The sequence below is a fragment of the Panthera uncia genome (assembly GCF_023721935.1).
Source record: "Panthera uncia isolate 11264 chromosome B2 unlocalized genomic scaffold, Puncia_PCG_1.0 HiC_scaffold_24, whole genome shotgun sequence".
Classification (NCBI taxonomy): domain Eukaryota; kingdom Metazoa; phylum Chordata; class Mammalia; order Carnivora; family Felidae; genus Panthera; species Panthera uncia.
The window spans coordinates 74,634,961-74,660,881 of NW_026057580.1; the positions used below are offsets into that span (position 1 = coordinate 74,634,961).

At 37.5% G+C, this 25,921-nt stretch overlaps 1 protein-coding gene across 1 annotated transcript in view; it reads left to right on the plus strand.

Annotated features, from left to right (window-relative positions):
* Window positions 1–17,675, plus strand: part of RFX6 (regulatory factor X6) — a 54,826-nt gene extending 37,151 nt beyond the window's left edge. The window contains exons 10-19 of the mRNA XM_049654236.1: window positions 3,099–3,148; window positions 6,087–6,246; window positions 7,152–7,296; window positions 8,503–8,612; window positions 9,837–9,954; window positions 11,379–11,501; window positions 12,162–12,368; window positions 13,551–14,063; window positions 14,917–15,129; window positions 17,500–17,675. Of these exons, the coding sequence (XP_049510193.1) occupies window positions 3,099–3,148; window positions 6,087–6,246; window positions 7,152–7,296; window positions 8,503–8,612; window positions 9,837–9,954; window positions 11,379–11,501; window positions 12,162–12,368; window positions 13,551–14,063; window positions 14,917–15,129; window positions 17,500–17,675 (1,815 nt within the window). The remainder of the gene's footprint in view (window positions 1–3,098; window positions 3,149–6,086; window positions 6,247–7,151; window positions 7,297–8,502; window positions 8,613–9,836; window positions 9,955–11,378; window positions 11,502–12,161; window positions 12,369–13,550; window positions 14,064–14,916; window positions 15,130–17,499) is intronic.
* Window positions 17,676–25,921: the final 8,246 nt, after the last annotated feature.

Here is a 25,921-nt window from a genome sequence, read left to right on the forward strand (position 1 = left end):
ATGAGAAACCAGTATTTAATAGTACATATGTTATGGTTAAATTTACATTAAAATAAAATCAATCTGTTTACAGTTAATGATTCAAAATATGACATACTCACTAATACATTAAATTTTGTTAATTTTTATTACCTGTTTAAGGTGTTTTCAGAGTGAATAATATGATGGCTTTTTTACCGTCAGTGTTTCTGGGGGGAAAGCAGAGTTAAACACTCTTATGGGATTAACAACTTAAAAATATTGGAAATCTCTAGGTTTAATGTATTAATGTTCATTTCTGTTCTAAAACCAAATAAGAGTATTCAGATGTCTACAGAAAGATCATGAAGACATTACAAACAAAGATGAACTGGTTGGCCTTCTAGCCAAACATTTATCTGGGAAGAGGGAGAATCTAATTCCCTGACAGTCAGTTCCTTAGTTAGAGCAACAGCAAGGTCGAGGCTGAGGGAGAAAACTGTGTTGCAATCTGGGTACTTTAAAGTGAGTTTGTCTGCACTTACCTGTTCAATTGTCAGAAGGAAAACAAAACCTTTCCTTTTAAAACATAATCTGAGTTTGCAAGAAAACCCAAACTAGAACCCTGTTAAGCATTTAGAAAATAAAATCCTCCTAAACTGGTTGCTACTATTAGGTTCTCAGCAGAAGCTAGATGAACTCTGACTGGAAGCAACTTTGCACACCAAGAACTGGTAGGTAGTCTTGAGCCAGAATGGGAGAGCCCATATTTTCATCCTCTGTTAAGTTCTTCCTATCACAGGATAAGAGGACGGAGCAAGTGCAGTATATTCTCTGCCTTTAGTTCAAATTCACGTTGAAGAGGGACAAAGGAGAGTGAGGATTGTCTCATTTTTCTGGGTTGCATATGAGTATCATTATTTAGAGGGAGAAGGTTTAGTTTGCAGTAACTGATTGCAATGTTTAAGACTTGAAGAAGTAAGCAGAAAAGGGAAATAAGGTGGCTCCAAGAGAGGGTATAAGAAAAGCCCCCGGGTCTCATGCATACACATTTACCACCATCAAAGTAAAGCTCTTTGGAACACTATTCAGTACCTCCAAGAAATAACTCTTTTAATAAAAATTTTCTTTTACATTTATTTATTTTTGAGAGACAGAGAGAGACAGAGTGTGAGCGGGGGGGGGGGGGGGGAGGGGGGGGGGGAGACACAGAATCAGAAGCAGGCTCCAGGCCCCAAGCTGTCAGCACAGAGCCCGACGTGGGGCTTGAATCCACAAACTGTTGAGATCATGACCTGAGCTGAAGTTGGTCGTCGCTTAACCGACTGAGCCACCCAGGTGCCCCAAGAAATATTCTTAAAGCATATTCTTTCTTTTTTCTTTACAAATGGTCTGGTTTTTTGTTTTGTTTTGTTTTGTTTTTTTCAGTTCAACACAAAAGTCCTGAGTTTAAGTACCTTTAAATGAGTTAAGTTTTTTCTCCTCATAGTGGACCCAGGGAGACACAGTAAGCATTGTAAATAGAGCAATTTACAATTCTCATTGCAGAATGAGTTTCTGGAAGATCTTCATTCCTCTCAGGAGAGTGGTCAGCTTTATTACCTGTTTAAGGTGTTTTCAGAGTGAATAATATGATGGCTCCATAAAACAGTACATGATTACCAAGTCCAATTCTTGGTAACTAACATACTGGGCATATACAATACTGTCTTATACACATGGAATACCTGTACATTTTTCTGGTAGGCTACATAGGCCTTTGAAGATTAGGGTTTACCCACATTTTGAAATATCTTCTCCTCTTGGTCCTTTTCCTCAGGCTGGACCACTCAGTTTATCAGTCAGCTTAATGGATCTGCATTGCTCATATCCTATTTTGTCCCCTCTTTCTTTATTCTAGTTTTTCTTGAGCTGGGATCAGTCAACACTATCTAAATTCTTCTTTCTACTAATTCTCAGGTCCTACCCACCTCATCCATGTTTAGGGCTCAGTCTAGCCCTTTCTTTCAGTATTATTTTCTTTTTAATTTTTAATTTAAATTCAAGGTAGTTAACATACATTGTAGCATTGGTTTCAGGAGTAGAACCCAGTGTGATTCGTCACTTACATAGAACACCCAGTGCTCATCCCAACAAGTGCCCTTCTTAATGCCTGTCACCCATTTAGCCCATCTCCCCCATCCACCACCCCTCCAGCAACCCTCAGTTTGTTCTCCATATTTAAGAGTCTCTTATGGTTTGCCTCCCTGTCTGTTTTTATCTTATTTTTCCTTCCCTTCTCCTATGTTCATCTGTTGTGGTTCTTAAATTCCACATATGAGTGAAATCATATGGTATTTGTCTTTTTCTGACTGACTTACTTTGCTTAGCAGAATACACTCTAGTTCCATCCACGTCGTTGCAAATGGCAAGATTCCATTTTTTTTTTTGATCACAGAGTAATACTCCACTGTATATAGATATATATCACATCTTCTTTATCCAGTCATCAGTCAATGGACATTTGAGCTCTTTCCATAATTTGGCTATTGTTGATAGTGCTGCTATAAACATTGGGGTGCATGTGCCCCTTCAAATCAGCATTTTTGTATTCTTTGGATAAATACCCAGTAGTGTGATTGCTGGGTCATAGGGTAGTTCTATTGTTAACTTTCTGAGGAGCCTCCATACTGTTTTCCAGAGTGGCTGCACAGTTTGCATTCCCATCAGCAGTGCAGAAGTGTTCCTCTTTGCCCACATCCCTAGCAACATCTTTTGTTTCCTAAGTTGTTAACTTTAGCCATTCTGACATGTGTGAAGTGGTATCTCATTGTGGTTTTGACTTGTATTTCTCTGATGATCAGTGATGTTGACCATCTTTTCATTATTCTTTGTGTTCTGATAATTAACTCTCTGGACCCAGGATATTAGTGTTCCTAGGCTAACCTAGGATTGTAATGTTTCTAGATCCCCACCCCTTACCTTTCTTACACATGCACCTCACACATACATTCATTTTAGAGATAAAAGTATAACTTCCAGAAATGAGTTAGTATATTATTCTCTAGAAAGCTAGGAATGAAAAGTAATTGACAAATAAGTGTCTTTCTACAAAAATACTAAGTAAGGATTTATGTTAATTCTCTTTTGCTGTGATTAAGGTTCTTACAGATGTACTCATTCCTGCAACAATGCAAGAAATGCCTGAAAGGTAGGTTCAGTCAATAAAATGTGGTAGTTTCTTAATGTAGAATTTAACCCTATCCATTATATTAAAGGAAAACATTAAATAACAATTCGTTTGTTTATAAAGATTACTTTCCTGCTCCTGTCCCTTTGTATTAGTTAGAAGATGTGCCTCAACCTTTATACTCAAACCTCACTGAGCAAAATTGATAGAATAATCTTGAAATCCTTTTAATATGAGAGATGTCCAAGTGAAAAATAAATATTTAAGTGTACTGACCTTTGAAATACTGAGAAGTTCTTCAATAGAAACTGGCTACAGGAAAATAAATGGGATAATTTACATTTTAGAAACTGGCTACAGGAAAATAAAATGGATAATTGATGGAAAATAAACCACAATAATAAAAATTATAAGAAAAATTATTTTATCTTTGTTATTAAAGATTACTTATTAACATTATTATTTGTTATTATTGGCCTTAACTGCAAAATCATAAAGTGGCATAATGGAATTACCATCTTCTTTTAACAAAGGAATAAGATCTTAAATAGACTGTATTCCCCATCCTGGGAACATTATACCTTTTGATCCCTTTCATCCATATTGCCCCACCAGGACCCGCATCCCCTCTGGTAACTGATGACAGATGGTAACTGGATTATGGGGGTGATGAGCTCACAATGTACACAAATGTCAAATCACTATGTTGTACACATGGAACTAATATCATGTTGTTTGTCGATTATACTTCAATAAAAAAAAAATCTGAAATTGAAATGGTACCTGAAGATTTTTCACAAAAACTTTCTGATGTGTGAACAATAAAAACTCAAAAATAAAAATGAAAATTTTTCTTTGTAAATAAAGTCTAATGAAAAAATGAAATTTATTTTAGTATTTGAGGCACAAATACACGTAGGATGGACATAGTTGATGCTCAATAAATACATGATGATTGACAAAACAAAGTTTATTTTTGATTTACTTTTTCCTGTAGATCGTTTTATTTATTTATATAATAGTATTGTCCAGACCAATAGTTTCTTTTAATTATCAATATGTAATCTTTAAACATCTAATCTGATCTCTGAATTAAGTACACTTAACATTTCTGTGTCACAACAGAATGGCTGTGCTTACTTAGGGGCAGGCATTATTAGTTAATAGTAATAATAGCTGACCTTTATTAACTACAACATGGGCTTTGAGACTACATAAATTATTTTACTTAATTTTACAACTGCCTGAAGCAGACTATTTATGTATTTATCTCTTAAATATGCAAGTAGTTCATTGTAGAAAATGAAGAACATGCATAAATGCATTAAAAAATAATACTCCTGATCTCTCCACATTAATGTCTTATGTTATTATCCCATAGACTGTTTTTTTCTAAGAATACCTGTAAATATACACATTAAAAAAGTGGAACCATAGTATACATACTGTAATTGCAGTATATAGTGAAAGTCTTTCATATCAACAAATATGGATCAACATTATTTTTTAAATTTTTCTTTTTTTCAATTCTTTCTTTCTTTCTTTCTTTCTTTCTTTCTTTCTTTCTTTCTATTTCTTTCTTTCTTAGAGAGAGAGAGAGACCAGGGCACCTGTGGCTCAGTCAGTTAAGCATCAGCTTTGGTTCAGGTCATGATCTCACAGTCTGAGTTCAAGCCCCATGTCAGGCTCTGTGCTGACAGCTGGGAGCCTGGAGCCTGCTTTGGATTCTGTGTCTCCCTCTCTCTCTGCCCTCCCACACTCACACTCTGTCTCTCTTTCTCAAGTAAAATAAAAAAAAAAACAGAGAGTGAGAGAGAGAGAGAGAGAGATTGAGTGTGAGCAGGGGAGGGGCAGAAGGAGTAGGAGAGAGAGCATCTTAGGCAGGCTTCATGCCCAGCACAGAGCCCGGCTTGATCTCCTAACTGCAAGATCATGACCTCAGCCGAAATCAGGAGTTGGACGCTTAACCAACTGAGCCACCCAGGCACCTCTCAACATTTTCTTTTTAAATGGCTGCATAGCATCTGAAAAATACTATACTTCATTTAACCAATTTCTTATCATTGAACAGTGGATTTTTTAAAAAACACAACTTGTTAGACTATTCCCTAGTAGCTGTTACAATCCCAAATCCACAAATGAGGAACCTGGCAGCAGAAAGAAGTTAATTTATTTGCCTAAAGTAAGTTAACTAGTTAAAAAACAGAGTCAGGATTTTAATTGAGCGTCTGTTTAACTCCATTTTCTATTCTTTTTCCTGTATTATGTCACTGCTTGCCAATATGTAGCACCATCCCAAATATAAATTTAGATTTTTTTTGTTGAGGTAGAATGTGTAGATTATTGACTGATTTTAAAATTTTTGTGTTTCTGTATAAATGTTTGTGCACACACACAACCAACATTTGCAAGTTTCTATATAGGGTTCTATAGTACATTTTTGATCATGTATCCCACTACCCCACAGTCATATTTGGATTGTAAAAATATATTACTAGACACTAATAGTAAGTACCTGAAATGACATTATGATCCCTATGCAGTATCTCTCAAGAAGTCAAGATATGCAAAATCAAGTGCATACTTACATTTACCCAGAAATATTTTATCAAAAATGACTGAACCATGAGTTAATATTAACAATAAGGTATTATTTATTGATTACTCTCTGCATGCCACATTTGACCAGAGAAATCTCCATGAGTTATTTTATGTAGTCCTAGTAATAATCCTGTGACATAGATACTAATCATGTTCCCATTTAATAGATGAAGCCAGAACTTGAGGACATTGAGTATTTTGACCAAGGTGATAAATGGCAGACCTAGGCTGAATCCATCAGACTTCAAAGTCATGTTCTTGGAATCACAGAATAATAGCATACCTCCATTAAACTACATTTATTTAATGCATTTTGAACAATTTAGCATTTAATACATAAGTCTTTTTGTGTGTGTAGCTTATTAGCAGATATAAGAAATTTTGCTAAAAATTGGGAACAGTGGGTTGTTTCATCTTTGGAAAACTTGCCAGAAGCTCTAACTGACAAGAAGATACCTATCGTGCGAAGATTTGTATCTTCTCTGAAACGGCAAACATCTTTCTTACACCTTGCTCAGGTATGTTGGTATTTGAGTCACCAGATTAAAAAAAAAAAACCCTCTGGTAGCAAAGAGCAAGAAATTTTCAGAGACTGAAGACTAAGTAGACAGTTAAATGTGATGTGAGACCCCAGAGTGAATGCTAGAACAGAAAAAGGGACATTAGTGGGAAAACTGATGGAAATTTGAATTATGTCTGTAGTCTATCTACCAGTGTTATACCAATGTTAATTTCCTGATTTGGGCAATAAACAATGGTTAGATAAGGTGGTAACAATAGGAGAAGGGGGATAGGGAGAATATGGAAATATTCTGCACTATCTTTCCTCCTTTTCTGTAAATTTAATATTATTTCAAAATAAAAAGTAAAAAAATACAAAATTTCTGAGTGCAATGTAAAATGCAAAGTAGTTATTTGCATTATGAATCCAGTTAATAAAAATTAAGGTTGTGGGGAATGAGCCCATGTAATATTTGATGTGAAACCCACAAACAACACATTTTAAACTACTAATTTGGATCTCTTAAATAGGAAGAAAAAAAGTAATTCTTAAATTAGGATTACAAGTTTGTATATTGTTAAAAAATATATTTCCCCTCCTCTCAAATGATTGTTTGCTTTGTGGAAGTTTTTAGCCCCCTAAATTTTAAAAGACTTGATTGGGCTAGTTCCAGATAAGAAGCGTAACATTGTAAAATCCTTATTGTATGACCGTGAATTAAAAAATTCATTTTCTAGTTCCAAAAATAGTTTTTAAAGCTTTAACAGAGATGATCATGAGTCTCAGCTATTGCTTTTAGTTTTAAAATAAAACATTTGTGATACTTTTGTCTCAAGGAACTATTTCTCTAGAAGCCAAAACTTTTCTTTAGATAGACTCTTGATAATATAGTTTAGTGTCTTTTTTACTTTCTTTATGCAGATTGCCAGACCAGCTCTCTTCGACCAGCATGTTGTGAATTCTATGGTATCTGATATTGAAAAGGTTGACTTGAATAGTATTGGATCGCAGGCCCTTCTCACCATTTCTGGCAGCACAGACACTGAATCAGATATCTACACTGAACGTAAGTCTTCTTCCTGTTTAGAGCTGGGTCTGTCAACTCCTTGGCACAAGTGACATCTTGGTTTCGGCTCAGGTCATGATCGCCTGGTTCGTGAGTTTGAGCTCCACATCAGGCTCTGTGCTGACAGTGTGGAGCCTGCTTGGGATTGTCTCTCTCCCTCTTTTTCTGTCTCTCTATACCTCTCTCTCTCTCTCTTTCTCTCTCTCTCTCTCTGTCTCTAATAAACAAACATTAAAAAAATTTTTTTTAAAAGAAATAACCAAAAAAGTAAAAAATAAACGAAAGAAAAAAGGAAATAACTTGGCAATAATGAACATGTTTTTGAGTGTTGTGAGCTCTCTTCCAGCTTTATATGCATACACATTTCCGTGTGTTTTACACTCTTAGCATCATATGGTATATGATGCATATCAAAATGATGTCTCAATATAATACTGTTTTCCAAAGCAGAAATTACCTGCGCAGGTTTGGACAATCTGACAGAGTTAGCAAGCTAATGTGTGTGACTAGACTACCAGGTTCTATTTTCAAGGGACAACAATCCACTATTTCCCCATCCTCTCTCTCCAAAAAGACAAAGTGTAGCCTCTGATAGGCTGTTGCACAAGTGATAGGCTGCTCTCTGGGGTGGTCCAACATCAGCCCTGCTTTCTGTTTCCTAGTATAAAATTGTATTACACTTTGGGGTTCAGTAAACTTCAAATTCTTTAATAAACAGTAGTTCTAAATGGCCCCTTTAACTTTTATAAGATGAAAGATTATTCATGTAAGTGGTTCAGTTCCACAGTGCAGAATTTAATTTTGGCTAAAGATAAAAGTAGTTCAGAAAGCAGGAAATCAACAAGTTTAGCTTATTTCATTCATCAGCTTTCAATGAAGCTGTTGCATTTAATGAAAGCTTTGGACTCAGAATGAATAATCAACTATACTGACAACTTACTCTTCCCCAGTATATACATGCTTATATAATACATAAGCCTATATTTCAATATGTGCCAAAATACATACACTTATTATTAAAATGTTGAAGAGTAAAAACTAAGGATTTTTTGTTCCTTGTTCTCAGGATATGAAATAATTTCTTTAACACATTTAATTTACTCTGTCTTTCCCTTTTATGCTACAAAATTCTTAAATGATTCCTAGTTTTAGGTTTTCTCTTGAGTTCAAAGTAGAGTAATATTCTGCTTTCTTTTTTCATTTTAGATGATTCTATCACAGTGTTCCAAGAACTGAAAGATCTTCTTAAGAAGAATGCCACCGTGGAGGCTTTTATTGAATGGTTGGATACCGTGGTAGAGCAGAGAGTTATTAAGGTATTTTTCAATGACAGATTCAGAAAATAAAATTTTTCTTAGTAGTAAATGCTAAACTGGTAATTCCTTGAATGGTGGGGGAGGGGTGATAGTCTGTGTGTAAAAATGCCTTGAAAAGCTCTTGAAGACTTGCAAATAAGGTGGCCCAAATATCAAAATTCGAAACAGACCAGATTTGAGAGTGTTGGGCATAGATTCAATTCTATTCATCATTTCTTGACAAAGAACTACAAGACACTATGCATTCCCTGTCAGTCAGTACAGTTACAGCTGAGTAACATAGGTGGTGAAAGATAAAAGCCGAAAAGATCTGGGGCGCCTGGGTGGCTCAGTCGGTTAAGTGTCCAACTTTGGCTCAGGTCATGATCTCACCGCTCATGAGTTCGAGCCCCGCATCGAGCCCCGCATCGAGCCCCACATCGAGCCCCGCATCAGGCTCTGTGCTGACCGCTCTGAGCCTGGAGCCTGCTTTGGATTCTCTGTCTCCCTCTCTCTCTCTGCCCCTCCCCTGCTCACACTTTCTGTCTCTCTCAAAAATAAGTAAACATTAAAAAAAATTTTTTTTAAAGCTGAAAAGATCTGACCCTTCTCTAAAAAGCAAATTTTCATAAATGCTGACAGAAAATGTGGTTTTAAGTATTTGCATTTTTAAATTCTGGGAGTGCAGTATTTTGTATTTTCTGTGTTTTTTCAACCCTTTCAGTTAACCTGCAAGTCAATCCATCATGAAACAAGGCAATAAGAGCAAATAGATCCATCACTAGTTGGTGTTAGCCATTATGTATCAAGGAAACTGGTTATATTGTAGGGACTTTTCTTTTCCTCCTGGAAGGAAAACAGATTATCATTCAGGACCAGAGAAGTCAGAGTTAATCATTCACAGAAATATATAACCCTTCTTTCACACTTCGCCTTCTGTTCTTTTTAAAGTTCTGTCAAAGGAAAATTAAGAGATGAAGTATTTTGTAAATTATTTCATTGTGTTGTCTCATTCTGCTAGGTAACAAAACCATGCAGAATAAAGATCTATCAACCTTAAAAATCACAGCAAAGACAGACTAAAATTAAAATCCCTGGACAGATCATTATATCTGATAAAATAAATTGCGTGTCATGCCATCTGTCCATTTGTCAGACAGCTTATCAACCTCTTGATTTTATGCAGGATGCATGTAGTAATGAGATGACAGATTTTATAGTTTCATTTTGTTCCTTTACTTGTAGACCAGCAAACAAAATGGAAGATCGTTAAAGAAGAGGGCTCAAGACTTTCTGCTCAAGTGGAGTTTTTTTGGTGCTCGAGTAATGCATAACCTCACCTTGAACAATGCATCCAGTTTTGGTATCCTAAGTGCTTTATAAAGCTCTTCCTATCTGAATACATAATTCACTTTCCAGTCACATTTCCTATCAGTTTTTAAACGTGTGGCACTGATACTGCTCAAATCTGACTGTCGAGCCATAGAGAATGGTAGGTAGGAGCCTGGGTTTTGGAGTCAGACCACATGCAGAGTTAAATCCTAACACTGCTTCTCTCTGGCTTGGGTTTTTACCCCCCCCAAGTTGGTCGAAGAGGATGAATATTCCTCTTGCTGGATTTTATTGGCACTTTAGTGAGACAATATATATAAAAACACAGTCTAGTACCCGGTGAACACTTCTAGAATGGCAGCTATTATCATTACATCCCATCAGTGCTTGGATAATTTTTTTTTTGTTAGACAGGCAAGTAAACAGTAATTAGTACATGATTTTCCAAAGGCACCAACTGCAATATGGCAAATTTTTGCATCTTTTTCGGGAACTACATAGCTGCAGTCAAAGAGCAGCTGAGAAGACATGCTTTCATATGTTTCTGAAACCTCTTTCCTGATTGATTTGACTTGTGAAACAAACTGAGTCAAGTTAGCTCTTTTAAAAATTGAATATCTTCCTTTTTCTAAAATTTCTGGGATTCTTAGTTTGCAGCTATAATGCTGTCTTGTGGACAGTACTCCTGCATTTAGCTTTCCAAGAAATCTTTACATTATAAAATAGGTTACAGTTAACTAAGTTGTTTTTATTTAATCCTCGGTGGAATTAGATAAAATCAGTGAACTTGTATTGAAGGATGAACAAAATGTATTGAGCCTATTATTTGAAATATCTTGGTTTTGTGTGAGGTTTCTTAAAACATACCACACTGAAGCCTGACTTTATTATGAAAACAGACTTTTGCTGGGAAATCTCTTCAAAGAAGTTTAAGGTTTTCCAAGACAACTTCCAAATGAAAATAACTCTCTTGGTTTTTTGAAACCAAAGGGAACTTTGTTTCAGGCTAGAAAGACATCTTACTTGATACTTTTTTCAGACCCATGGTGGCCATTGTCTATTTAGTACAAAGTAAACAGAAATACAGCAGAGTAGAGCTCATTCTCCTCAGGTTAAAGCTTATCACACTCCAATGTGTGCCCTCTTAAAGCATAAAGCATGTCTCACTTTCATCCGTATTTTCCTTTGATGTAATTAGCGGCCAAAGAGCTGGCAGGACAGTATACACAGTGAGCTGGGCAGGCGGTACACAGAAAGATTAGAGACCCAAGTTAAGCATGTTGGTCTTAGCAGGTCATTTAAAGTCCAACAAGTATTTGTTTATTTCAGTTGCTCCTTGTAAAGTGTTGTGAGATGGTCACAAAGATAACTCGACTTCTCTCTTTCTCTTTCCTTCTCCTTCTCTCCCTCCTTTCATCTCACATTGTCCTCTCCCTCTTCCCATCCACAAACAAGGTTCTTTCCATTTGATCCGAATGCTTCTTGATGAATACATTCTCCTTGCCATGGAGACCCAGTTCAATAATGACAAAGAGCAGGAGTTACAGAATTTATTGGACAAGTATATGAAGAATTCAGGTAATTTAAAATGTATACTTTGTTTTATGTATTTCTGTATTTAAACCTAAGTTCCAGAATTTGTAAGCACACGTTGTGTGGGGCTATAACAGTCTCAGAGTTTTTTCCCCAGGCGTGTTACTACTAACACAGTATATTAACACCATTGGAGCACTATTTTTTCTCTCCACCATTTATACTTAGAGTAGTCAGAGGAATTTACTGGAAGTTCTAAAGGATATGAAATCAATTAAGGTAGATAGGTGATTAAAATAAAAAAAAAATCAGAATTAAAGACAACACCTGTGGTACACACCTTATAAATGGTGTAGAAAGAAGTCCTATGGGAGCTTAAAGAAGGAAGAGAACGTGTCCATTTGGGATGTGATGACTTGCATTTTGAAGACTATCCACTCCCGGGGCGGGGGCAGGGTGGTGGTTGGCACCCTTCAGAACACGCCTCACACTCACAAAGGTACAGGTAGCAACAACAGCAAAAATCTAGCACCACTGCCAAGACTAGACATCTGCCAGCCTTGTTTCCCATGGCACATATTTCCCCGGAGTTTCCAGATTTATGACATGACCCTAGAGCGTTTTCAGTTTCCTTTTCTTGGGCTTATATACTAGGAATATGGGAATGACGTTAGCTTTCCTGTTAAGAAAAAAAAATCTTTCCAGATGCAAGTAAAGCTGCCTTCACTGCTTCTCCGAGTTCTTGCTTTCTGGCCAACCGTAATAAAGGGAGCACTGTTTCCAGTGACACTGTGAAGAATGAAAGCCATGTGGAAACACCCTATCTTCCTCTATCATCCAGTCATCCTGGAGGCTTACCCTCTGCTCTACACCCATTTCCTGCTGGGAATACAGACACCATGCCGCTCACAGGTACATTGGGAAACATTTGGGCTTCAGTGCATCTCACAGGAGCCTATTCCTGTGTGTTCTTCAAAACTGGTGACCTTCAGGCATTCAAAGAGTAAACAAGACTTGTCTTACCTAACTTGCATGAAAGCTGTGTACAGTTTCTGTGATTTTCAACATTTTTCATTCACATTTTTATCAATGCCATTGTTAACATAGGTACCACACTGTGACATGCTCTCTCAGTTATATCAGAAATACGAATAGTTATCTTCATTAAGTGGAAGAAAAAATTAGATTAGGTACACATAAAATCCTGAAGATGCTTTGAGAGTCAAAAAACTGGGCCTCTTATTTGTTTTTGGCTTTTGAGGAGACTGTTTCTCCTCCATTAAAAAGTGGATTTGGCCATTTTAGAAAACCATTACAATACTTTTCATCTTTGGTCTAGCATCCCCTTTGTATCAATCCGAATGTCAAGTGGCTGGAACTCACTACTAGATAATATTTTACGTCTGCTTCTTGCATTACGTCTTTTCTGAAATATATAACTTCATTGGACACACAGAATTTTAAACCTGGGAAGGCCTTATAGCTCAGGGGCCCAATTCCACCAGTGGAAAATCAAACACCCTCAGAGTGGGTGGCATTCATAACTCGTTGTTGATCAGGGGTGTTTGCGTGATGTTTTGAATTGGCTTGCTTTGAAGCCATGGGCATTTTGACACTATTGCCTTTTTCTGTTATCCTAAAAATCAAACCATTTAACATTCAGTTTGTTTTTTTAATTATGGGGAATTGTAAAGAGCAGATCCCTTGACTTTCCCAAGCTTGAGCTCTAACCATCTTCATACCCATGGAAGCATGAAACCATCGCAGACTTTTGTTCACAGTGACTAACTTCAAAACACTTCACTATTATTGCTTCTCGGCCTCTTGGCCAAGATCAAGTGTAAAACACTTCAGTATTGTGAAATATACATGTATTGTGATGGTGTCTTTTATTTATTTGTTTGTTTATTTTTTTGTGATGGTATCTTTTAAACCTAGGTTTTTAATGTTCCCCAGTTCTGTAATTTTTAGAGAGCAAGAATGAACCATTTTTTTTTTAAAAAGCATATTGATAAATCTTTTGAATAATTTTTAAAGATATGCATCCATCTATTTTTATATGCCACTTGTGAAGGCTCTGGTAATTTTTTCCAGGTCAAATGGACCTTTCCCAGAACACTGGTCATCTGATGACACCACCCATTTCTCCAGCCATGGCGAGCCGAGGAAGCGTCATTAACCAGGGACCAATGGCAGGAAGACCTCAAAGTGTGGGCCCAGTCCTGTCAGCTCCACCCCACTGCTCAACATTTCCAGAGCCCATTTATCCTACTCATCCTCAAACCAGCCATGACTTTTATGGGACCAACTCTAACTATCAGACTGTGTTTAGGGCACAGCCTCACCCCCCATCAGGAGTCTATCCTCATCGCCCAGAGCATGGTCGATGCATGGCCTGGAGTGAACAGCAGCTTTCTAGAGACTTCTTCAGTGGCAGCTGTGCTGGGTCTCCATATAATTCTCGACCACCTTCCAGCTACGGACCATCCTCACACAGCCAAGATTCACACAGTATGCAGTTTTTAAATACAGGAAGCTTCAATTTCCTGAGCAATGCGGGCGCTGCCAGCTGCCAAGGAGCAACATTGCCTCCTAATTCACCGAATGGTATTGAAATTTTTAAAGAATTTTTCCTGGCTTTTGAGATGGCAGTAAGACAAAATCAGACATTGAATTGAGCTCCACCTCTCTGAGTAGTATGCCATCCCACGTAAAGTTTCCAAAGATCATGGAATCTTAGATACTTGGAGCTAATTTCTTCCAGATACAATTCTTGTGGTTTTTTTTTAAAGTTGCCCTTTTAAATGCCACAAATGATGAAAAAAATACTATGTCAAACTGTATGTTTGAGATCTCCCTTAATAAGCCCAAAAGAAGAATGTTCTGTCCATTTTATTTGTAGTAAATAATGTTTCTTACAGAGAACTAGCAGCAGATCATACAGATTAGGACAGAAACTGTGCCCCCCATTAGTCTGATAAAACACTTAAAGTTTAGGGAGTTGGAAAGGTCTGTGGACTTCTTTCTTCAGCCACCAATGCAGGTTCTGTGTCCTCTCTTCTAGATGTAGACCAGTCCTTCTCCCAGTAACATAAATCTGTAAATAAAATTGGTATTTGACAAGTAGTGTAATCTTTGTGAGAAGTTAGTAGTGCTTTTTTTTTTTTATAGGAAGATCTTGTTAATTTAGATGAGGAAAATATGAGAGAGATGTAGTCTTACATCTGAAAATTAATAATAGGATAACTCCTTTGTATTTTTTTAAAAACAAAAAAAACCCAGCAGAGTGAAGCGTATCCTTATACAAGCACAAATCCAACTCTATAGTAAAGATGGATGTGAATGTAATATTTATAATATGGCATCTTTAGGCCCCTCCCTATTATCTTGTCCCTTTTTTCATTCCTGGAATATTCTTTGTAGTACGTTAACAATACATTCCTGACTTTTTCTGTTGTAGGATACTATGGAAGCAACATAAACTACCCAGAGTCTCATAGACTCGGATCGATGGTGAACCAACATGTTTCTGTCATCAGCAGTGTTCGCTCACTGCCTCCCTACAGTGACATCCACGATCCACTTAACATTTTAGATGACAATAGTAGAAAGCAGACCAGCTCATTTTACGCAGACACATCACCATCAGTTGCTTGTCGAACTCCAGTAGTAGGTAAATTATTTTAGTAGTTCTTGAAAACATTTTAAAAGGCTGCTGACCTCAGGTAGGTAGTCTTACTTTGGAGGGTGACTATTGAGGTAAACCTGGAGGTCATATTCCTACAAGTGATTCATCACTTTGGATCGAAAGTCATATTTTTGTGTCTGTTGGTAACAGTTTCCCCTTTCTCAGTCTGTTGGTCACTCTGCAACCCACTGCTAAATCTCTTATTCTTTCAAAAAAATAGCTGGCACCTATTATGTATGCAAAACATGAATATAATCTGTCAAAGGCAGTCTTAAAGACTTTAAGTTTTACGAGGGCAGTATTGATGTCTTTTTCTCACTCTCTCCTGTTCACGGTTGGACCTAGGGACAGTGCCAAGAGGTATCTTTGGACCCCATAATCTCCACTAGTACCCTAAAACCACTCCAAGTTTTAAAAAATGGTGATTTGTGATAAAGTTTGCTGTCATTTTCTCAACTGTATGTAAAATGTGATTAGACAGCTCTGTAGAAAATGCTGCTATTTTTATTGCTCTGTTACATATAGTTTAAGTAAAAATGAGCAAAACAGTGTGTTTGCCATAAAGTCCCCTAGCATCTTTTTCCAACCAGGTTGCTGTCCCTGGGAAAATCCTGCAACTTGTACTTGTACAATTTGTACATCAACAGCACCCAGCAAAGTGTCTGTCACATGGTAGGAACTCCATACATCAGTGAGTTGAAAAAGGGGGCAAAAATATATGTATAGATTTAATTTCCAATATGGCTAATAAGGGATCACAGGACAAGTATATATGCATATAAGTATCAAGGCAGAGTGTTAATGTTTATATGAGATGGTTGAAATATTCCAATGGAATAGATTTCAAGCTAGCTGGAGTAAAGGCCATTGACACCCAGCTGGAGCATAAGGGAAAATAAGATAAATTCCATCTCTCCTCTCTCAGTGTGCTTTTCCAATAACTCAATAGGAAGCACTTCTTCCCTTCCCGTGACCATCACAGATGCTCCCTGAGCAGAGTCTAGCAGCTCATCTCATGCTATCTGCAGATGGTCATTGCTTCTAGGTTACTCTAATGAAGCAGAAAATTCCACTTCAGGAAGTTTCCTCACCGTGAGACTAAAATGTACTGTGTTGCTATTGTTACTATTAGTTCTGTTTACTCGTAGAGATAGTGGAAGCTTTGATGGAACATAGCTTGGGTGTAGGATGGATTCTAAGCTTTAGTTGACAGAGCTGGCTTACAAGTAAATAGCAAAGAGGGCTTCTGAGTGAAAAAAGGGAACAGAGTAAGTGGGTAAGTAGTGCGAGGGAACTTAGGACCCACTCTGTTTCCTTAGTTAGAAAACCTAGTTTCCAGGGACAGAGAAGATGGTAGTTAGAAAAATGAGAAAAACAGCAATGAGAAGCCAGCAACCATACATGCAGGAAATGTAGTGTCAGAGAGCCAGTTGGTCAAATTTTTGAGAACCAACTACTGTGTGCCAAACTTCATTCTAAGTTTGAGGTTATGGTGGTGATCAGACAGAGTTCTTGCCTATAAGAAGTTTACCTGCTAGGAAGGAGAGATTAAGGGATGATTATATAGACAAATGCAGAAAAAAAAGTGTCAGGTACCCTGAAGTCAGTTAAATAGGGTAAAATGACACATGGTTATGGAGAAACTGCTTTTGGTGAGATGGTTGGGAAAGGAATCCTGAGGCAGAGATATTTGAGTTGAAAGTTGAGTGATTAGGAGGCGATGACTTGAAGGTCTGATGGTGGAGTGGTGGCAGAAGAGATGACAAGTGCACAGTCTCTGAAATGGGAACAAGGAAAACTGAGTGGGCAGCAAGAAGGCCAATGTGCTTTGAGCATGGTGAATGAAGACAGTAGAGTAAAATCAATCAGAAGGCAGAGACCAGTTCACAGAAGACGTTGCGAACCAGGGCAGAGAGCTTGGATTCTGTTCTAAGAGTGGGGGGAAGTCTTTGTAGAGTTTGAGAACAGCAACAATTTGATGTATACATCAGCAGCATTATCCTGGCTGTTCCCTGCAGAATGAGAGGGTGGGGCAAAGGTGACAGTCCTAAGACTAGTTAGGAGGCGGCTGTGTTGGTCCAGGTAAGAGAACACGGGGGTTTGAATAATTGAGGAAGTGTGGATGGAAAGAGGAAGTAGACTGGGGATATATTTTGGTGATAAAGTTGTCTGAATTTAAGTTTGAAATGGAGTTTTCTTTGTGAAATGTGTAGAAGTAAAAACAATTTCTAGGAAAATAGCATAGGTATGGGTGATAAATGCAAAAATAAATACAGGAGGCTTAAAATGAGTGGCACTTGGAAAGGAAAAAAATGTCAGTCAATATTCAATTGCTGATTACATTTTCCCTTACAGCATCCAGCTTGCAAACCCCAATTCCTTCCTCCTCATCCCAATGTATGTATGGAGCTTCCAATCAGTATCCAGCTCAAGAGACCTTGGATTCCCATGGAGCAAATGGTAGAGAAATGGTGTCCTCTTTACCACCCATCAACACTGTGTTCATGGGAACAGCAGCTGGAGGCACTTAAACCAACAATGTTGAGTGAGGATTGAAACTAAGAATCTCTACTGCTCAAATATTGTTCATTCGGATTGCCATCAGGGTAAAGAAAATGGAATATACAGTGGCAGGACATTGTTTTCAAGTCACTGGTACAAAACTATGGACAACTCCATAATGAATGGAGATACTTGCAGACTTTGCCTTGCACGCAAATTGTTTAAAATGTGATCTCGTTATTAATTATAGTTTCAAACATTATCAAATTGAACCACTGGAGCTTTGAAGATGCAAACATTTCAGCTATGAAGATTTAATATTTTGCTTCCTAATTTATTGAAAATCTGTGTGCTGCTTCATCTTTGGTCTATAAAAAGAATTATTTAATACCTTTAAAATACCTTTAATTTATTAGGGTCTCAGAATCATTGTTTACTATCCCTTATTTGACAAAAAGTCAAGTGTGTGTGTTCTACCTCCTGTGGAAATGTTTACAAGGTCAAGACTTAATTCAATTCAGCCTAGACCAAAGTTGCTTGACTTTCAATCCTGTGCATTAGTGTGATGAGTTCTGTTACATAGCAGTATTCCAATTCTATGTAACTGAACGGAGATTATGAATGCTTTCCCTCTTTATTTAAGAAAGGTAAGAAGAAATGAAAGAAATAAAGTATGAAAATATTTTTAAATCCTTGATTGCTCTTAGAACTGTTACTGTTTCTGAAGAATGCTTAGGATTCACAGGCAAAGTTCCTTTGGATACTGAATTAAAGAGTAAAGCTGGTTGGTGAAAACATCATAATTCAAGAATATTTTCATATCCTATCCATGCATATAAATATAAGGAAATTGTGGCTTATAGACCATTTGAACTTCTAAAGATTTAGAAGCAGTCTTTAATCAAGTACTTGGCTTATAAACTAAGAATGAATGAGTGTTCAAGGATCATTTGAATGCAAAGAGAAATTCAGAAGTGAGGAATTCATTCCATACGAGTTAATAGAATTTGATACACCATCTATCTAGGTCTGTTTCCTTTTCATTTTTGTATATCTTAGCTGAAAGGTCTGTTGCAAGACTCATGGCCTGTAATGGGAAACCTCCATTAACTTCACAGGCTTTTCCTACAGTCATATGACAGGACTTATATTATTTGTATTAAGGATTGGGTTATACTATGAGCTCCGAGTACATTTTTAAAGGATTTGTAAGCCCCAAATACCCATTATACATCATGATGTAATTTGGTGAAGACAAACTGCAGATTGTTTTCAGAAAGCAATAAACAAATTAATTGTGGACTTCTCAGAGTGTTGCTACCATTTGCTTAGTAGCATGTAGTTTATGAGCTAATTAATTGAGCAGAAAATTCTGCACAGTAACAAATGATGAGAAATAGGAATAAATGTTCTATGATTTGTAGTAATACTGTAAGAATACAAAGGAGAGTGAAATTATGAAGGGCTTGGACTGAAGTGAAAAGCAAAACAGCTTTAAGAAATGTTTGGACATAAGTCTCGAAAATTAAGAGCCAAATTTCCACCATATAGGAATTACATATATACTCAGCATCTATTTTACGTCAGGCACATTGAAAAATGCAAGTTGAAAAGATGAAAATGAAAATACAACTAAAAATAAAACCCTGCCAATGCCTTTGGTAAGTTCTGATATGATGAAGAAGGGGTGATGCGATAGGAAGTAGAAGCTCATTGAAGGTTTTTGAGTAAAAAGTAATATGGGACATGATGTTTAAGGAACAGCCAGCAACAGCTGGAAAGGGAGGAGGACCAGACAGGAGAGGAACTAGCCCAAGAATGGGCTATTTGAGAGGCTATTTCTCTCATCCAGATGTCCAGCAGGTAAGTGCAGAGACGACATGGAAGCAGAGTGAAAGGAGCAGGAATAAGAAATTTCAAAGAAGCATAAGCATCATTTAGTACAATTAAAGGATTGGTGACTGGCGATATCAGGAATTAAAAAGGAATATGTTAGGGGCGCCTGGGTGGCTCAGTTGGTTGAGCATCCGGCTTCGGCTCAGGTTGTGATCTCGCAGTTTGTGAGTTCGAGTCCCAGGTGGAGCTCTGTGCTGACAGCTCGGAGCCTGCTTCGGATTCTGTGTCTCCTCCTCTCTCTGCCCCTCCCATGCTCATGCTCTGTCTCTCTCTGTCTCTCAATAATAAATAAACATGAAAAAAAATGTTTAAAAAAGGAATATGTTAGTAGTGGCGCTAAAGTTTTCTTTAACCCTATTTGCAAACCATTTCAGTGTAAATAGTTGACCCTGGATTGATAACCCCTTCATAGATGAGGGAAAATTATATGGAGCAGGGAGAAGTGCAGAAGAAAAGTAAACATTATCTCTGGGTTTCATGTACAATGACAAGGTGCTAAATTTTGACATCAGGAAGACTAACTTGCTCTTTTCCCCAAGCAGTGGGACTTGGGTTTATGTCTATTAGATGTATAATAGCGTTTCTTATCGTGGGCACTACTGGCTTTCAGGCAGGACAATTCTTTGTTTTGCAGGATCATTCTGCATATTGCACAAGATTTAGTATCCCCGGCACTCAAACACCAAAGCACTCCACCCACCCAGCCTTGCGACAACTAACAACATCTTCCATGTTTCCAAATGCCTCTGGAGAGGTGGTGCCATTCCTGCATGAATTAAAAGTGACAGCATCATTAATTTTACTTGGAAGGAGCTTGAGACATTTAATACCTTCCTGCCTTTCAGCTGCACTCATCATTCTAGAATTGCTTCCTTCATGGATCTAAAGCTTGGATGCTCAAGGCTTTTTCTGGTACTCTTTAGGTTAATTTTAATATAGTTAAAGGATCTTAGCCTAGCTTTCTAGTGTTTCTGTTTTTAAAAGTAAATCAAGTAATTTTTAGAAGTTGTGGACTATCAATTATAAAGAAGTGACCTGGGGGCGCCTGGGTGGTTCAGTCGGTTGAGTGTCCAGCTTTGGCCCAGGTCATAATCTCAGTTTGTGAGTTTGAGTCCACATTGGGCTCTCTGCTGTCAGCACAGAGCCTACTTTGCATCCTCAATTCCCCATCCCTACCCCTTCCCCACTCATGTGCTCTCTCTCTCAAAAATAATAAATAAAAAAAGAGACAAAAAAAGTGACCTGTTCAAGCTAATGCCTATGTGAAGCCCAAAATTAAGGGTAGAAATAAAAAAGGGAGAGGTTTAAATACTCCGTTCTTGGAGTACTATCTTTCAAATCCTGTGTTTTAGTGGTTACTATAGATAAATGGCATAAGGAAAAATGAGCATTCCAAATAATTCGGTGGACTCAATACAATTCAGAAACCAAGAGCTTATTTTATAACAGCTTGAAGAAAGACTAAAACCCAGCTATGTCATTAACATAGAATTACAGATCAAAGGAGATCTGATTTATTTTCCTCTCTCCAGGTGGTGGAGAAAAGTTAGAGCTCTCCTCAGTTATATGTTCCCAAGTATGCTTTCAGATTAGAAAGGATTTTTTAAAAAATCATTTAAGCTAAATTCCAATTACAGTTGTGATGTAAAATCTTTCTCTTTGTTTCTGCTTTGAGAGAAGAAAGTCCGTGAGACTCTCGGGGTCGCCCATGTCAAGAACCCATTTTGGAAATGGGAAAGAGAATATTTTTTACTCACATGATACCTAAAGACAACCGGTGGGTGCACTGGCATTTAGTGTCAAGACCAGGGATGTGAATATCTTGCAGCGTGTGGGACAGATTTGCACAATGAAGAACTGTGGCAAGAAATAAAGTAACACTTCCAGGGAGAAATGGAGTAGGCTGTGAGATGAATGTCCCCAAACTCTGACCAGTAATGGCACTCTACATTAAATAGAATCCAACTAACCCAATTAGATGATTTCTTCAGCTACTGTGACTATGAAACTCCTACACATAGCTTAGAGAAGCAAACAAGCAGAAGAGTAGGACTAGAAGCAGGGAGAAAGAGAGGGAAGGAGAGCTAGAGACCAGCTTTGTGAGAGGGGTCCAGTAGGCAGCAATGGGTGGGCCCCTGTAAGAGGACACTGAGGCCACAGGTGCCTGGACCTAGACTCTAGAACACCAGAGCTGAGACTGTGCCACCCTGACCAGTGAAGCACGATACCCAATTCTCTCCTGCTCTCCCAAATTTACCCTTGGAGCCCTTACTGACATGGTCTCCATTTAGCCATTCAGAGTACAGCTTCCCTGACTACAGTCACCAGTCCACAGCAGCATGTTCCTCTTGTTCAGAAAAACATGATAAACATCAAATTAGATAACCAGCAAACATGATAAACAGCAAACTTCCCTGGTGATGTTTTCCAACCACTGAATTTATGCTCATAAATTTATGAGCATAAAACGCAGTCCACAAAAACAGGACAAAGAATACTGCCAGGTAGTGCATTCTCCCCCACGAACTCCCCAAAAAAGAAAAAGAAAAAAAGAGAAAGAAAGAAAAACGCTTTGAGATAAATGAATTCTGAAACCCAAACCCAAAGTTCCAATTTTTCAAAAAAGCAGGAGACAAATGAGAGTGATATGTATGAACTCCCTGGAAAGAGAGATTACAGGTACTCAGATTTCTATATAACAGGAAGCAAAATTAATTGTCCTACAAGTTTCACAATAACAGCTTTGAACTCTTATAAGGACTGGAGTAGCAAACTGTTCATACTGTATTTTGAAGGCAGATTCATAATCCCAGGTCAGTTAGAGAAATTTAAACAAAAACCTTCCAGAAAAGTAAACAATGGTGATTATGGCATACAGGACATTTTGTGCTTTGGGAAAGATAAGAAATGATGAGTTTATATAAAAGGTTATTGTACTATCTCATTCAATTATAGAATTCTAAATTAAATCCTCTAGTTTGTAAATGGCAGAGAACGCAACTTGTCTGTTCCGAAAGCACACTGCTTAAATGAAAAGAAAATACATTTCAGTTACTCTTTGATTATAGGTGTTAGCAATGGCTGGAAGTGATTGGTAGTTGCAATGAGTAATCTATTCAGTAATTTTGAGATATTTGATTACAAAATAAGGGCTTATCTCTGTTCTGTTTGGTAAAAAGTTTTTCAATTAGTTTTCTAATATCAAAATCTTATAAATAGTGCTTAATTTTTCTTTATCTTGGCTATATGATATTATGGTAGAAATGTTTCTTCTTATAAAAATAGTCTACTTCCAGAATGACCAAAGTAATTTAGGGTTTTTTTGTTTTGTTTTGTTTTTTTGTTTTGTTTTTTGTTTGTTTTTGTTTTTGTTTTGGCATCTAATCCAGTTGGAGAGATCTCTGATTTTCTTTCTTAAAATTCTCATGTAATAGGTATTACATGCAGATGTTTATGGGGATAAAATTGACCACTCATTAGATTGACTGTTTTACTTGTCATATCTAGAAGTTCTGTCATAACTAGAAAGTTCTAGTTCTCTGTTCGTTCAATAGGATGGGAAGCTTTGGACATACATATAAATGTAGAATACTTCTAGATTCCTGTTCCTATTAAAAACCTTATCTCATTATTTACAAATATTTCATTTAATCTCAAGACTTCTATTTGTTACTTGAATATTTTAATGAAATGTCTTGGTCATGTTCTTAGCCTTGGTTAGCTTTTTGTTAAGGAGTTAACGTTGAAATTTCCAAGAGATATTCAATTTTATCCCACTTTAACAAATATGTCTGCTCACACTGATAACAAGGATAAGGTCCCACCGCCCCCGCACCCCCCCCCCACCATGGATCTTACAGTTTATGAGGTAAGGCAGACATTAACTGTAACATCTACACAGTTGACATTGTGAAAAGAAGTGAAGGCCGCTCAGAGAAATAATAATAAGAGTTGAGCCCATGGAGATGCCTCCAGGGCAGGGATGGGGTGGGGAGAGCTGGTCAGGGAAATGTCTTGCAGGAAGTGACGTACTGAGACTAGAAGAATAAATGGAAAGCAGGTGATGTTGGGGAAGGAAATGGTGGGGGGGGTGGGGGAGGGCTTGGCAGGCGGGATGAGTGTTCAGGACAGGAATGCAGCCTGTAAGGAACCTAGGGTTGGCAGAAGAGATGAAAAGATAAGGAGCACAAAGAGTTAGGAAGAGCAGCCAGAATGAATCTAGAGAGAAACTCCTGAAGCTTTCAAACTTTAATGATAATCATAGTGATTTAGTGATGAAACATGAGAAACATGATTATGAAGACACACAAAGTATTAGACAAGGCTGGTAGGAATGTCAAGCTGAGATTTTTATAAACTTTGAAATGCTAAAATATTTTCAACAAACACCATTGCTTTCCTAGAATCCACTACTAAAAATAGGCTTTAAGCCCCTTTTATGTCTTCTATGACAACACAAAATTAAGGAAATTAATCTTTCGGGTTTTTTTTTAATTGAGATATAATTGACATGTAACATTGTATTCGTTTTAGGTGTTGGTTTTCTTCATGAAGGTCTTAATTTGTTCTCTTTTTAAAAATGATGATTTCAGCCAATAAAATAAGGTTTAATACAATTCTCTATTCCTTTTCACAAATTGAATCCCAGACTTTCTCCCCTGAAAAAGGTATTTAAATATCAAGGAAGAAAAAATTTGTTAATGTTTTCAAATGCATTTTCCTGTATTGCTGATGTGACCCTAAAATTGAAGAGAACTAAAGGTGAAGAGAAGGTCAAAACCAAGATTCTCAGTGTGATGTGGTGACCTTCTTAAAATAGATGTCATAGGGTCTTTAAGTGAGAATTGGGTGAGGAACACATTTACGAAAGTGAAAAATTAACTACTTAATATGATACCTGCCCTAAAGTAAAGAGAAACCATTGTTTTTATTAGTTAAAAACAAGGGTGTTGTTCTTACCAATCAATAGTCAGAAACAGGGTCAGGGATTTACAGCCTTCAAGCATCTTTAAACACACCGAGGCAAATATGAGCTTTGTGGGTAGTTTGTTAATCAAGATTTGTCATTTAGCTCTGTGTGCTTTAGCTTATTAATGCTCTCTGCATGATCCCTGTGGAAAATAAAACTGTTACCATATTTTATGTTACAAAATGGCAAGATTTCTTGCCTGTCAATTTGGGGGGTAATATGTATGTACTGTTTGCCATCCCTTCTCCCCACATATAGACTGGTTTTTTACTTATTACTCATTGTCTGGGTACCTCTACCTCTTTTTGTGGTAGATATTACCACAAAATCTACAATTTATAATATCATTTCAACCCTCCACTAGAAAGTGTGCCTGAAGATGGTACCTGATGTATTTTGACAGGAAGCTGAGTATTCAGTTGCGGGAGCCTGGGGAGGGGGGGAGAGGGGAGTGAGGGGGAGAGTTGTTAAGGGTACTTGGACAACAAACCAGCAAAGAAACCCCTCTGAGAGTGCATGGATCCTTTGATGAAAGATAACCCCTTGGCACATCAAGAGTTCTCTCACATCTTAATGCTCCCAGGGAATATAAGGGAAAAGTGGCCGAGAATGGACTAGCGAATTCAGGAAACCCAAAAGAATGGCCTGCCCCTGTCACAGGCTTCAGTTCTAAGTGGCTTGCCCCAGTGAAATTCCTTTTCAGCTTTTCCTGGGCTCTGCATTTGAAAAGATGAGACCATAAAAGATTCAGATAGGATGCAGTAAGGACTAAGAAGCATCAGGATGTTGTGAGCTAGTCTTAAGTTCTAGGAAAGGCACCACCCCAAGAGCCACAGATTTGCCTTTATATAACAGCTTTGAAGTGACTTTTCAAGTTTCTGCTAAAATATGAAGACAGGATGGGGCACCTGGGTGACTCAGTTGGTTAATTGTCTGACTTCAGCCTAGGTCATGATTTTGCCGTTCTGAGTTCAAGCCCCGCATGGGGCTCTGTGCTGACAGCTCAGACCCTGGAGCTTGTTTCAGATTCTGTCTCCCTCTCTCTCTCTCTGCCCTTCCCCCACTCATGCTCTGTCTCTCCCTCAAAAATAAACAAACATTAAAAAAAGTAATAATAATAAAATAAAATATGAAGACAGGATTAACATAAACTATGATTTCAAAGTAGAGACACACACAATATGTAGCAATTTAAAATGTTTAGTACTGTCAGGCAAATCTATGTTTAAAACCACATTATCTGTGTGACAAATAACTTCTCTGAGACTCATTTTCCTCATCTGTAAAATGGGCTTCATAATACTATCTACCACAAAAAGTTTTGTGAGTGTTAACGGAGGTAAGGTTTATAAAATATTCAGCAGGATCGTTTCTGTCATATTGCACAGGCTAAACAAATGGTAACTGTTT